The sequence below is a fragment of the Panulirus ornatus genome, chromosome 65 (assembly GCF_036320965.1).
Source record: "Panulirus ornatus isolate Po-2019 chromosome 65, ASM3632096v1, whole genome shotgun sequence".
NCBI classification, from domain to species: Eukaryota; Metazoa; Arthropoda; class Malacostraca; order Decapoda; family Palinuridae; genus Panulirus; species Panulirus ornatus.
In genome coordinates, this window is record NC_092288.1 from 4,656,556 (window position 1) to 4,670,201 (window position 13,646).

Consider the following 13,646-nt stretch of genomic DNA (forward strand, 5'->3'; position numbering starts at 1 on the left):
CATAGATAATCCCTGATCAGAGAATCAATAGCAAATTAATACACAACTTCCTCCTATACAGCAAGGCAGACTACATAAAATTTACTCCATATATCACAGTCAGATCCATATTTACATATCTCAACCTTCTTATACACATTCTTCCTCTATACCTTCTAGTTTCTTTCTTTCTGTTTCTATTATGTTCTTTGTATAGGCAAATACGAACTCATATCTCTGTTTACCTCAAAGATCGCCTCCTTCATGGAACTGTACCCCCCAGTTTATCTATGCTTTGACAAATGAATCTTTTTACTACTTTTAATAATAAACTTTTTAATTAACCTTCTCATATCTTTCCTAACACATGAACAACTGTAACCTAGCCAATTTTAAGAGATGGGTTTTCAATTTCCTCCAATATTCTCATCATACTTTTCCTAATCTGTTCTTTTCGCACTCGTTAACCCTCTTTTTTTTCAATTAAGGCCCAACTTTGATGTGAACATCTGTCCATGATATGAGCCTCCAAAATCACACCTGATTGTGTTGCTGTTCTAAATGACCAATTATGTAGTGCTACTTACCTAGCTACCTAAGACCACATTAGAAAGCCCACCTGGGCATTCAAGGAATCTTCCACGAAGATATATGCTATTTCAGCAGCTTTTCTTGTTCACTTGTCTAAGTTTTGGTGTAACATCTGAGCTTCACTCCATCTATGGAGATGAAAAGTCCTGTCAATATGCAAATCTAACTTGCAGTTTCAAATCTATGAAACACCAGCTCTCCACTCCCTTCTCTGATCATCTCTCTGGAACCCAGCTGCTACCCCTTAACACTATCAGATCTATCACATTAATATTTAACATCATCTCCGCTCCATGGGTGGCATTTGCAGTTACTGTTTTGTATAAACTCCCACTGCTTGCCTCTTTGCTCTTGAATCTCCAAAATTGGATGCCATTTGGTTCAAGTTTCTCTACCCTTTATAACTTTGCTGTTACGTTTTGCATATTTCCCTGAATTTCAGCAATATGTACAATTTTTTAACTATTTGATTTCCAGCTATAAAGCACTGCTCTCCTCACATCCACACCTTGAATTCCATCAATGTACACCACAAGGACTGATTAAGTCTTTTCTTATTCCCTCCTTTATGATCTGGAAGAGATAATCAAATATCTAACATGAATTCATTACCATAACAAACATTCTTTCAACACACTTTATCTATTTTTTGCTTCTGATCCCTCTCACTATAATTTCACTACTTCTGTCTCTTTTGGGTCCTACGACCACAAACATATTTCAAGCCCTTCTAACTGGGCACATGCATCCTCTCATCCTTCATCAGCCTCTCATATGAGGTGGAAATGGTGCTACCTCCAACATACCTATCAGTTTCTTGCCTCTTCCTGTATTATAAAGTAACATACCTATCAGTTTCTTGCCTCTTTCTGTATTATAAAGTATCTTTCTTGTCTCCCAATTACACCTTCCTGCCTCAACCTAAGTGAATCCAGGGGGTTTTCTCTATGTATATTTCTCATTCAAAAAGTCTATCATCATATTACTGTTATCAATACTGTTCATAACTATGACTCCACTACCATTATCCATCTGTGAGGTCATTTAACTCTTGTCCTTACCTTGTTTTTCAAGACTAAAAAACAGTCTAAATAGGGCATTGGGGTACCCTCATATACCCTTACATTATTCTCTACAGTTCTTCCCAATGACTAAGCTGCTCCTTAACTGACAAGTGACTGTACTTTTCTAAAAATTCTATCAACTAGCCCATCAACTTCCTTAGTTGCAACATCACTAACAGTACAAAATATCCTTTTACAACTTTACTCAATTTCCTGTGTAACCATATTTGCAGGTCGTTGTTCCTCTCCATCAACTTTTGTGCTCTGCATCGTTGATCCATTGATGAAATTGCTCCTTCTAAACTTCCCTGTCCACAAGTCAATGAATTCTCAACCTGGTTCATCTTTCTTTTTAACTGAACAGCTAAACAGTGTGTGTGTGTATATAAGTGTTTTTTTTTTCAGTGAAGGCATGATGTGCCTCCATACCAAGGGTAAAAGCATACAACTTTAACAGTACTGACCTTCTGCATTGTGAACTTCAAAGCCACGCACCACTCGTGGAGTGCCACCACTTCTTGCTGGTGTAGTCACAACCACAGGAGTTGAAATTTTACTTGGTACCTTAGACACTTGTGGTGAAGCTTTATGAAAATTTTGTGCCAATTCATTCTTATATTCTTCATGCTGATTTTGAGACAATGTAAGCTGCTGAACACCTTCTGATGCTGTTAGAGGTCCTGAAAGTAAACAGTGAATGAGATTTTTCTTATTTAGTAAAATAATGGGTATATCTTCCAAAGCATGCAAACTGATTGGATTAAATAAAAGTGATATGATTACTGAGAAAGTTCTTCTTAAATAAACATGAATTATCATGAGTTAATTACCAATGCAAAAGTGAATCAAATCTAGTCATAAACAGCACCAGAGTTTTCACCGTTTCATTTTCTTGGTACTGATGTGTTTTGTGTGCTGTATAAGGTGACTAATGGGTGGGAGTAGGGGGACCTTGACATCCTTTCCTCCTGTAATATCATTTTCTAAAAATGGGAACAAAGTAAGGAGCTATGTGAGGATTCATTCTCAAAGGCTACGTCACCAGTTCCTGGAGGTGACAGGGAAAGTCATTTTTAATATCATACTTAATCGCTGTCTCCCATGTCAGCGAGGTAGCGCAAGGAAATAGACAAAGCATGGCCCAACCCACCCACATACATATGTATATACATAAATGGAGAATATCACCCATATATCTCCTGGGTGTTGCTAAAAGTGACTAAAAAGGGCATGAGCAGAGAGGTGAAAACAGACCTATCTTGCAGTATATAATTTTCAGGAGTACGATTAGAGGAAGGACTTAAGAAAGTTTCCTTTCAGGCTCAGCTGACTATTCATGATGCTATCTATCTACATATACTATCACTATACAGCTTAGGACCTCTTTAATGTGGTTCTTGCAGCATCAAGGCCTGCATTCCACTCAGAAGCAAAGGAAAAGACTGACTCCTCTGGAGCAAGAAGGTCCTTGACAAGTCTGTTCTTTCTGTCTACTGATGATGGTACAACCTTGAAGCAGGCTTCTTGCTTGTGGTATAACTATAAGCAAGTAGAGTCCAATAATGCATATCTATCTATCTATCGAGTAAGTAATGAAAGGGTAAGAGAGATGTGTGGTAATAAAAAGAGTACAGTTGAGAGAGCAGAAGAGAGTGTGGTGAATGGTTTGGACATATGAAGAGAATAGGAGAGGAAAGGTTGACAAAGAGGATATAAGTGTCAAAGGTGGAGGGAACAAGGAGAAGCACGAGACCAAATTGGAGGTGCAAGGATGTTATGAAAAAGATTCCGAGTGGTAGGGGCCTAAGCATTCTGGGGGGTGAAAGGCACGCAACAGAGTGAACTGGAACAACGTGGTATGTTGGGCTCGACATGCTATCAATAGACTGAAACAGGGCATGTGAAAAGTCTGGGTAAACCATGGAATGGTCTGTGGGGCCTGGATGTGGATAAGGAGCTGTGGTTTTGGTGCATTACACATAACAGCTAGAGACTGAGTGTGAATGAAACTGGCCTTTTTTGTCTGTTTTCCTGGCGCTACCTTGCTGAGGAGGGGGCAATGATGCTGTTTCCCGTGGGGTGAATTGGCGCCGGGAATGGACTGAAGGCAAGTATGAACATGTTCATGTGTGTATGTCTGCATATATGTATATATAAATATACACATATGTATTTGCATATGCGCATATATGGGTGTTTGTGTATATATGTGTATATGAGTGGATGGGCCATTCTTTGCCTGTTTCCTGGCACTACCTCGCTGGCACAGGAAATGGCGATCAAATATAATAATAATACATAAAGACCAATTTCTATGAAAGAGTACTAGTTTTACCCAAGACCTTTTTCCATGGACTCCTGTATCCCAAGGCTGCAAAGAACTTACTCCAAAGGAATTCTTCACTTTCCTGCTACTGAAAGAAATGCAGCCTTGGACTGCAGAAGCATCTGGGAGATCCTGGGTCATACAAGGGCCATATTCAAGAAAGTGGTCTGGCAATCATGAATGAATAAAATAATTACATACATACATCTGGGAAATGGCAAATAAGACTGCGGAAAATCTGAAGAAAATCCTATCAAGGTAGTTCTAGTTGAAAGACATGCTGGACAGAAAAGATCAGTGTAAACAGATGGAGAGAGTACACAGAAATGACTTACACAGAATTTACTGTACTAGTATGAAACAAAGAAGAATAACAGTGGGAGGAGTCAAAAGATGAGTTGGTAAGTCAACTGACAGAGGTATGCTTTCTATCAAATTGCATATATTTCTGATGAATACACCAGTGCTACCAAAATAACCAAAGAGCAAGAACTTCCTTTGCTTACCTCTATCTCTAGCCCGTTTCTGTCTCTGTGGTAGAGATTGTGCTGTAGAGGATGATGAGGTTTTGTTCAGTAGAGCATTCACAGATGCATCAAGCTCAAATTTGTGGGTGATAACTGTCTGTGTCAGTTCTCTTTCACTGTACTGGTCACCAAAAATATTTTGAAGCTCATCTAATACTGATGCTAATCGAACCTGCAAATAATGGTCCACTATCTTAATTCAAAACAAGGTAAAAGACACTATCTCTTTTTGCAGTCAATAACACCCTGAATCTGACATAAGCTCTACTAGTTCAATGCTTGCTTTAGATTATCATTTAAGAACGAAGGAAAAACATTAATACATTAATAACACAAATGATTTCACAAACTGAAAATCTATGTACTTCTTAAAAAGAAAATGGAAACAAAATTTTCAAAGGGATATCTAACTACATATGATTACATCATCATAACTAAAAGTTCTCACACAATACATTCATTCAATCTATCCTTCCATCTCATTAAATTACTTCAACTATTTACCTAAATAATGATGTCACTTTTAGTATTTCTTATGATCAAACATAAATAGTCCCACTTAAAGTGGGCTAGTTTGAAGACAGTTGAGAAACTTGGGCACTAATTTGGTTTAGGAAAAATCTGATCCTGTTTAAAGTAGGTGTGCAACACAGTTCAACACTATTTTCTTGTGATGGGGTAGCAATGAATGGAAGGCAATGACTGTTAAATGTAAAGCCCTGAACAGAAGATCATACCGATATAGCAAGAGAGGCCACAAGAGTCTATACATCGTTTCCCCTGCAGATGGAGAGGAGGACGATCCAGCTCTTTCATCTATCTCAAACCACTTCTACAAGTAAGCTTCACAACCATCTCTGGAGAGTGTTCATGCTACTTACACTGAACTCTATGTAAAATAACATTAAATACATGTACATGTGTGTACTGCTTATCAATTCATTTTTTTTTTTTTTTTTTTTTTTATACTTTGTCGCTGTCTCCCGCGTTTGCGAGGTAGCGCAAGGAAACAGACGAAAGAAATGGCCCCCCCCCCATACACATGTACATACACACGTCCACACACGCAAATATACATACCTACACAGCTTTCCATGGTTTACCCCAGACGCTTCACATGCCTTGCTTCAATCCACTGACAGCACGTCAACCCCTGTATACCACATGACTCCAATTCACTCTATTTCTTGCCCTCCTTTCACCCTCCTGCATGTTCAGGCCCCGATCACACAAAATCTTTTTCACTCCATCTTTCCACCTCCAATTTGGTCTCCCTCTTCTCCTCGTTCCCTCCACCTCCGACACATATATCCTCTTGGTCAATCTCTCCTCACTCATTCTCTCCATGTGCCCAAACCATTTCAAAACATTTCAAAATTCATTTTGTCTTTCATTAAACAAAATGCTAAAAGTTAGGTCCCAGAATGTACAATAACTAACATGGGTTTCCACAAGAAAAATGGATATTGCTATTAATTACTTCACTTGAATTTGCACTTTTCAGAAATGCAACCCTGGTGTTCACCAGGGCCAAACTGTACTTCTATTTTACTTTTATGAAGCTTGCAAACAAAAGTCCAGATTATGCATTTGAAAATACACCAATCAGATCCTGTACTTACCTCATCCTCAGGGGATAAAGGTGGCTTCTTATAACTTGAGGAATCATGCCGACTTCTGTCTAAGGCTCCTAACTGAAAAATAAGAAAAACATTCTTTTCTTCAATCTAGACTAGACATCTTATTTCTTACCCTAAACACCTGCACCCATTATGCAACTGGGGCTCAATCAGATGAAAAGTTTCTGCATAGCCAACCAGCTGTACAGTTGAAGACTACTGGAATACTGAATAATTAACTTATTTAATTACACTCTATGCTCTTACCTTTTCAGAGTTTCCATCAACTGCTTCTTCTTCTTCCTTTATATCCTCTCCAGTTGGAAAGTATAAACCAAATCCATGAGCATTGTCTCGGCTTCTGCTATAGAGATACTGTTCTGAAATAATAGATCCCTGTTGATATCACACCTAAAAATCAGTCTTTTAGAACTAGGTTATTAACTACAAAAAAAGAAAGAAATAGCAGCTCTGCATCACTTGCATTCTATAACAATGCTGTAACACGTATACTTAAAAACCACATGAAAACATTGTTAGATATAAAGTGATCAAAGTTCTCCAAAATTACATTTTCACTAAGTAAGCACAGCAATTGTATACAATAAAAATCAATGCATATAAACAACCAGAATTGTCGATAATACCTATCATCCCCTGGGGATGTAATTAAGGGCTACATGACTCATCAATCATTAATGGTTAGTATGGAATGTGACAGAATATCAATAAGAAAGAAAAAGAATAAACAAGAAGCTTCAGATTCATATTTGAAATTTTCTATCTCTATTTTTCAAAATAAAAGATGACTTACTAGAAAGCAAGGATTCACCTTCTTTACAATATCACCTGTGCATCATTAACAAATATATGATAAGCATTTTTTTCTCATATCAATATATGATGTACCTGAGGTGTTTAGCATTTGTTCCATTCTAGAAATAAACACAATGAGGTATTGGTAAAAACCTTGAAAGATAACATCTTAAAATTGTCATCTGCACATGTTGATCTCCAATCCAAGCTCAATCAAAGTTCGAATGATCAATATATGATGTACCTGAGGTACCAAGCATTTGTCCCATTCTAAACAGAATGAGGTAAGGTTAAAAATCTTGAAGCATGACATCTTAAGATTGTCATTTGCACATGTTGACCTCCAGTCCAAATTCTATGGGATCAATCAGTGTTACCATGATTTTTTTCTATGGGTACTGACCTTTCTGGTGAGCCAAGGCGAAGGTCTGAACATTTCACATTAAACTGTGGTATGCAATATGCATTACGGTATGCAATTAGAACTGACACCATAATCTCTGAATCCGAAGAGATTTAAGCCTACACCAAAGAAAGGTTGCTGATTTCAGTGCTATGGAGGATGCACAAGTGATCAACATATGATTGTGGATTTGACTAGGTGGGACCTCAGTTCCTCTAAAAATTCTCCATCTTTCTAAGACTGGTTCTGTCATAAGAAATAGCCAAAATCAGGCTTTTTCCAGGAATCTTAATCAAAACACCATTTAATCAACTATTGGCAAACTGCACTTGGCTTAATTGTTAAAATTTTCAGCATGGTAACAATGGCATTTTAAAATAAACTACAACCACAGATGAAAAGGAAAAAAAACTGTAGAATTCCTTCAAAGGAAAAAGTATTTAAGCTGTTCTTACCCATTCCAGGAGACACTCCATAGTCACTGTCATCGACTGAGTGGCCATAAACATCGTCATCATATGCCTCATCATATTCTGTCAATTCAAAATACCAAATTTACAAATAAAGCAAAAATCAATACCCTACTATAATACATTGCATTTTGGAATTCCATAATGGGGATTAATAAAGAAGAGAACTGATTTATATGTGATTAAGATTTCTTGCTGTAGCAATTTTTCTAAACTTATTTTCATTATGCTTTCTTTATTCTTCGTAAGTGAGAGATTGTCTTTTCCTTAATTGAACACAAAAATTCTTTGAACTGTCAGAAAATCTATATGCCTGCTTAAGGTGTTTATTCATTGTCCAATCAATTCATAACTTTTAAATTCCATAACCGAAAAAGATACAGCATTTAAGTACAATTTCATTATGGAGTCTACAGACAAGCTTTTCTTTCAAATTCCTACGTTATGTCTGTTGTACCTAAACAACATATTTACCCAAACAAAATAGGCTGCTGTTTCTGCTAATGAACTGAAACCACAAGAGTGAACCTGGTGGTACACATCAACCCATTCACTGTGGCTGCGACACAGACATCTGAGGATTTTCTATTCTGTTCAATGCAGCTGGGGCATATAACCTAATCATTCTTGAATGAGCCGTCTCTGCCTCCAGGTAAAATATAGTACTATCCATATGCTTGTCAATCTAACTGAAGATGTCTTGTAGGAGTGCATAAGATTTGCATCATGTTATGTAATAATTTGTGAAGCTCTGATAAATGAAATAAAAGACAATAGTAATGAAAACCCATTGAAAACACGTCTCCAACAAGAGCACTTCCAAATTTTCCACAGATCTCAAAACACATGCAAGACAAAATTACTGGACCACCTGAGATGCCTGGCAGTGAAGCAGCTTCAAGGATAAATGTAGCACAAACAAATGTTGTCTCAGTAGGAATTCATATAAAATTAAGAAATCTACATTCTATGAAATCGTACTAAATTTTTGGAATCTTTATTTTTTTGGGGGAGATACTTGAGACTATTCCACCCACATTGTACAGTTGATCACAAAACTGCCGTAGTGTGATGGGTTAACAATACGACCACATCTAACTACCTATGGACCCAGAGTTGCATGATCTATCATGCCAAACCTTCCAGTCTGGTATCCATGCACAGCACACGATAGCTTGGTAAGACTTATACAGATATGAACTCCAGGTGGCTGAGTATGTCTTAATCGTCCATCACCATCCCTACCACGTGTATTTACATTGCTATTAATCCATTAGCGGACCTGTCAATGTACATTTATTCCTAAGTTATACTGTGGTTGGCTAAGGACGAAATCCTTGATTGCTGGTTAATAAATTGATTGTAGTCTTAATTGCAAAGCATAATTACCCACCTTCATCGTAATCTAATTTCCTAACATCTCTATGCCGCGACATATTGCTTAAGTGTCAAAATGTGTTGCTGCAGTGAACACGGACGAAGCCTGCCACAGACCATGTTGTTGTCTCACCATCATCTGCACAAATGTCGATAAAAACCTTTTTGCATTATGATGAAAGTCAAATTTTCATGTACTAATAGAAATGATCTTAATAAAGGAAAATGTAGTATATCAAATAAACATCCAGATATTAAAGAATTTCATGTAAGTGGGAATGATATGAAGACGAAGACAAAGTTCTATTTCCTATACGGAGTCTGACACAGAGAAGCAAAATAAAGATGGCAGCACAAATTCCCATAGGATTCAACTATAATAGCAAGGTCTAGTCACCGATAACGTTATATTATTTCTGTTTTGTAACTGGTCATTTAGGTTATTAGGGTTTCTTTTCAATTATCAATAAAAAATTGATATATGACAAATATACTACCACATGGCAAGTACACTGAGAATAAAGGAAGTAAGGGTATGCAAAATTTATTTCTATCATAAATTATTTCCATTTAGCCTCCATGTATCAGCCGTTGGTGACTACGTAGGAACCACATCCCTAGGGTACAAAGCTTCACGTACTTAAAAGAATAACACAGGCATTTCGATAAAATCCGGATTCGAATTTATTTATTGTCATCAGCCAAACACATTTTGAATTTGAATACTGAATAAGTGCATCATTGTTAACATACGCTATTGTGTCACATCATACCGTATCATTTTTTCCATAGTGACCGACATCACTCGAGCGAAAATGTTTGCCTTTCAAAGGCTATTTCCGGTCCTTGCAAAAGCTAATAATGTTGAAATTAATCACGATTCTGTTGTTTACTGACTATCCTTAAAGGGGAAAAAGTTACATGAAGAAGGAAAGACGAAATTAGGAAGAGAATGCTACAGCTTACACGTTCTACGAAAAAAAGGCGGTATCAAACGGTCATTTCTAAAGTGGCTTGTCTCCACGCCTCCTCTCTCCTGCAGAGCACGTCACCTTCCCTCGGAAGCACAATTGCTGGACGTCAGTTACACCCACTCTCTACAGCAACACAACCACTGGACTTTGACAACGCGTCCTTCCTCCTGCAGGAGGACCGCGAGACCAAGCAATTTCTAATTTCGACTTCTCATTATAACCAGAATGGGGACTTCGTCTCAAACCCCTTCCCCTTCCCTTCCTCCCCTCATCGCCAACCCTAAACTAACCCTAACCCGACCGGCGGACAATTATAGCATTAGAACATGTGAAAGATATGTAAGTGGCCTGGCTATGGCTATGCCATCATATCTAAGAGTCGCACCGTCGTACTGAAGGGTCTTATCGGACATGTTGACGGGTTTTACCGTCATGCCTAAGTGTCAGATGATCGTGCTCAAGGGACAGAATTTACAAGTGACGTAACGCTGGCGATGGAGGAGTGTTTGACCCTTATGTTCGCAGTGCCGGCCGCGATAACCACCTCACCTGACGCACCTGTCTCGCCATCTTGTACATCTTGTTTAACCATTTGATAAGTTAGGCCCAAGGCCACATTCCCTGTGAGGGAATACACGCAGTGGCATGGAAGAGTAAGAGATGGTGTTATGGTTTGTAAGGTCTGGCTTTAGGGGGTATATGATGTAAGCTTGTTTGGAAATAAGACTGCTTGCTTGCCTCCGATTACGCTTGAATATAAAAGTGTAAGAGCTGTCTTATGTGGAGAGAAAATGTCTTACGAGTCTAAAAAGTGACTTGTGAGAGTATGAAAGATGGAGTATAAGGGCACGACAGCTGAGCTTTAAGTCTTAGCGGGTAAATGATGTCTTAGTGGATACTGGCTAGGAAGTAGGAAGGTGGTGCCAAGCCATGACTGACTGCCTTGAGGACATAAGGTGTGAGTAAAAGATATGATCCTAAAGATTAAGTATAAAAGACAAATTTCATAATGCCATCCATAAGCATTTTTTTTTTGTCCTGATACAGAACGCAACTTGAGTGTAAAATCAAGAATTTTTCTCAAGATAACTCAGCATGCCAGTTGAAACGACAGGAAACATCTAAAAATCCGTCAATGATAACAGGATTTTTATCTTTTCAGAACGTTTCTGAGTCACTCAGTTACTGTACTGTTGTTATAGAAATTAGAATACTATACTCTTATTATAAATTCTTGAAGTGTGATATCTAAAACAAAGTTCAACACAACTAAAGACCAATATGTTCTTGAAATTAATGAATAGCTGTGTTCGAAGCTTCTCAATGACACAGAATGCTTCCGAACAATGACAAAATTGCTTGTAATGGGTGACATCTGAAAGCAATCTTGAAAATTAAAGCAAGCGAAGAAATCTACGAATAAACCAGAGAAAAGACACTTTTTTCACATTACTAAGGGGCAAGGGGTTAGCTTTTTTCTTTTTATGTTGAAGGCTCCAGTCACGGTCAAAAAGCAATATGTTACCGATATTTAGAAATTTCATCAACCTTCTGGATACCCCCAAGGGCCCAAGCCCCGAGGATTTTGCTGTGATATCCCCTTCCTTTCAGTGGACCTGCTTAGGGGCCTCTCAATATGAAGGGCGCTGTAATTGATCCTTCAGGGTCGGGCTGCCCTACCTTCTGCCGCTAACCAACAAATTTCTGGTGTCCGTTGATGTTACTGTGAATGGAGCTTGTTGTCTAGTCGCGATATGAAGTATTGGTGCAGTATGAGAAATGGCGCGTTACAGCGTGACATGAACTGTGCGACAGAATCTCAGCGTGAGAGCTAAGTTTTGATACAAGTATTGGAGTTGACTTGTTTGGAAGTAAGATAACTTATGAGAGATATTCGTGAAAGTGAGGTAACTTATGAGACCACCTTCCCTGGCTTGTGGAAAATGTGAGGGCATGAGAAGTGTAAGAGGATAACATATCTCGATGCTGGGCGCTGATTAGCGGTCACCAAGGGAGATAAGTGTATCCTCGAATAAACAGGATACGTCGCATTATCAATAAAATGTTTTACATAAATTCCTTGAGGTCACGACAATCAATTTTTAGAGGTCAGATTTTTTTTTTATCGCATGGACAGTGATACATTACATGATTACAGTACTCATGCTCAATATATATATATATATATATATATATATATATATATATATATATATATATATATATATATATATATATTTTTTTTTTTTTTTGGGGGGGGGGGAAGCCAATAAAATAGGCTATGCTATCAGATCGAATACAACTTACACAATCCATACATTTATCTACAAGCGTCCGTAACACAATTACACACCTGTCGACATTTGCCAGTAATGGCACTCTGAGACTACATGCTTGACATGAGCCAGTAATGACATCTTGAGAGAATATGTCAAAATTGTGCCAGTAATAGCATCATGCGAAATAGTTATGGCACACCCCAGAACGAACTTTTATTAACAAACAAAATTCGGTTTCTATTTTCCAATATATAGCTTAATTTGACGTGAATACTATTAGTGTGCCTAACTCTTGGGAAAATTATAATCAAAATGATTTGTTTTAAATAACTTACTGGTATATCTCAACAGAATATCAAATAAGGTTAATATTGCTTGTGTTTTCTGTGATATGTTGGTACAAGGCCGAGTTAACGAAACGTGTGATAGATTTTTTTTTTTAACTAATTCACTATTGAGAACAGGGGAGAATAACTGTGTAGAATTAAGAACAGAAAATGTTATGAACCTGTAGCATGAGCACGATGATGCAACATAAATGCACGATCATACGACCTTTGAGCACGGCAATGCAACCCATGGGGTGTGACGGTCTGGCATTTGACCTTGAGAGCGACATAAGGTCACATGACCATAGCTAAGACCGTCGTACTCAACGGTCATACCCTCATGGTTAAGGGCCGTAACATCGTGCTCAAGAGGTAAAACAAACACATAAACAAATTAATTCTACATTAAATGAAACAGTTCCCCCGCAGATAATTCGAGCATATAAGCCGCCTTACATCACTCACGCTACGCCTCTGTATAAAACTGATAATATCATATGTTGTATAATAATTCTGGAGATTACTTTCCTGTTAGATATTTACTATCTTCATTTCCCGCGTTACGTTGTGCCAAAATATTTGTGGGTGTAAAAGGTCTATCTATCTTGACATCAATTACTACTCTCAGATTCACAAAAATTTAGTGTTTGAAATTACCCAGAGTGGAATGTGTATTCCCCCAGTTACGAGCCTGCTTCATACTTCTTAATCTTTTGCACCTTAACTTGATTCGTACCATGCAAATAAGGTAATCATAAACAGACGTGCCTGTTGAAAGCAGGTATGTTCCATGAAGTTTACATGCTTCTGAATGGGTCCTGCTGGGGCCTACTTAATATTAAGTGGCACCTGGCCTCTTCATAATACAGCCATACACACTTTCCAGATTTAT

At 37.9% G+C, this 13,646-nt stretch overlaps 1 protein-coding gene across 2 annotated transcripts in view; it reads right to left on the reverse strand.

Annotated features, from left to right (window-relative positions):
- Positions 1–13,646, reverse strand: part of HBS1 (translation elongation factor EF-1alpha (GTPase) HBS1) — a 41,643-nt gene that overhangs the window by 18,884 nt on the left and 9,113 nt on the right. Inside the window, exons 1-6 of one of the 2 annotated variants that reach the window (XM_071657850.1) lie at positions 9,189–9,311; positions 7,781–7,858; positions 6,374–6,486; positions 6,110–6,181; positions 4,467–4,659; positions 2,099–2,314 (exon numbers count right to left, since the gene is read on the reverse strand). In XM_071657850.1, the coding sequence (XP_071513951.1) occupies positions 2,099–2,314; positions 4,467–4,659; positions 6,110–6,181; positions 6,374–6,486; positions 7,781–7,858; positions 9,189–9,231 (715 nt within the window). In that variant the 5' untranslated portion in view covers positions 9,232–9,311. Of the gene's footprint in view, positions 1–2,098; positions 2,315–4,466; positions 4,660–6,109; positions 6,182–6,373; positions 6,487–7,780; positions 7,859–9,188; positions 9,312–13,646 lie in introns of those variants that run through there. The other variant, XM_071657851.1, reaches the window with a different exon arrangement.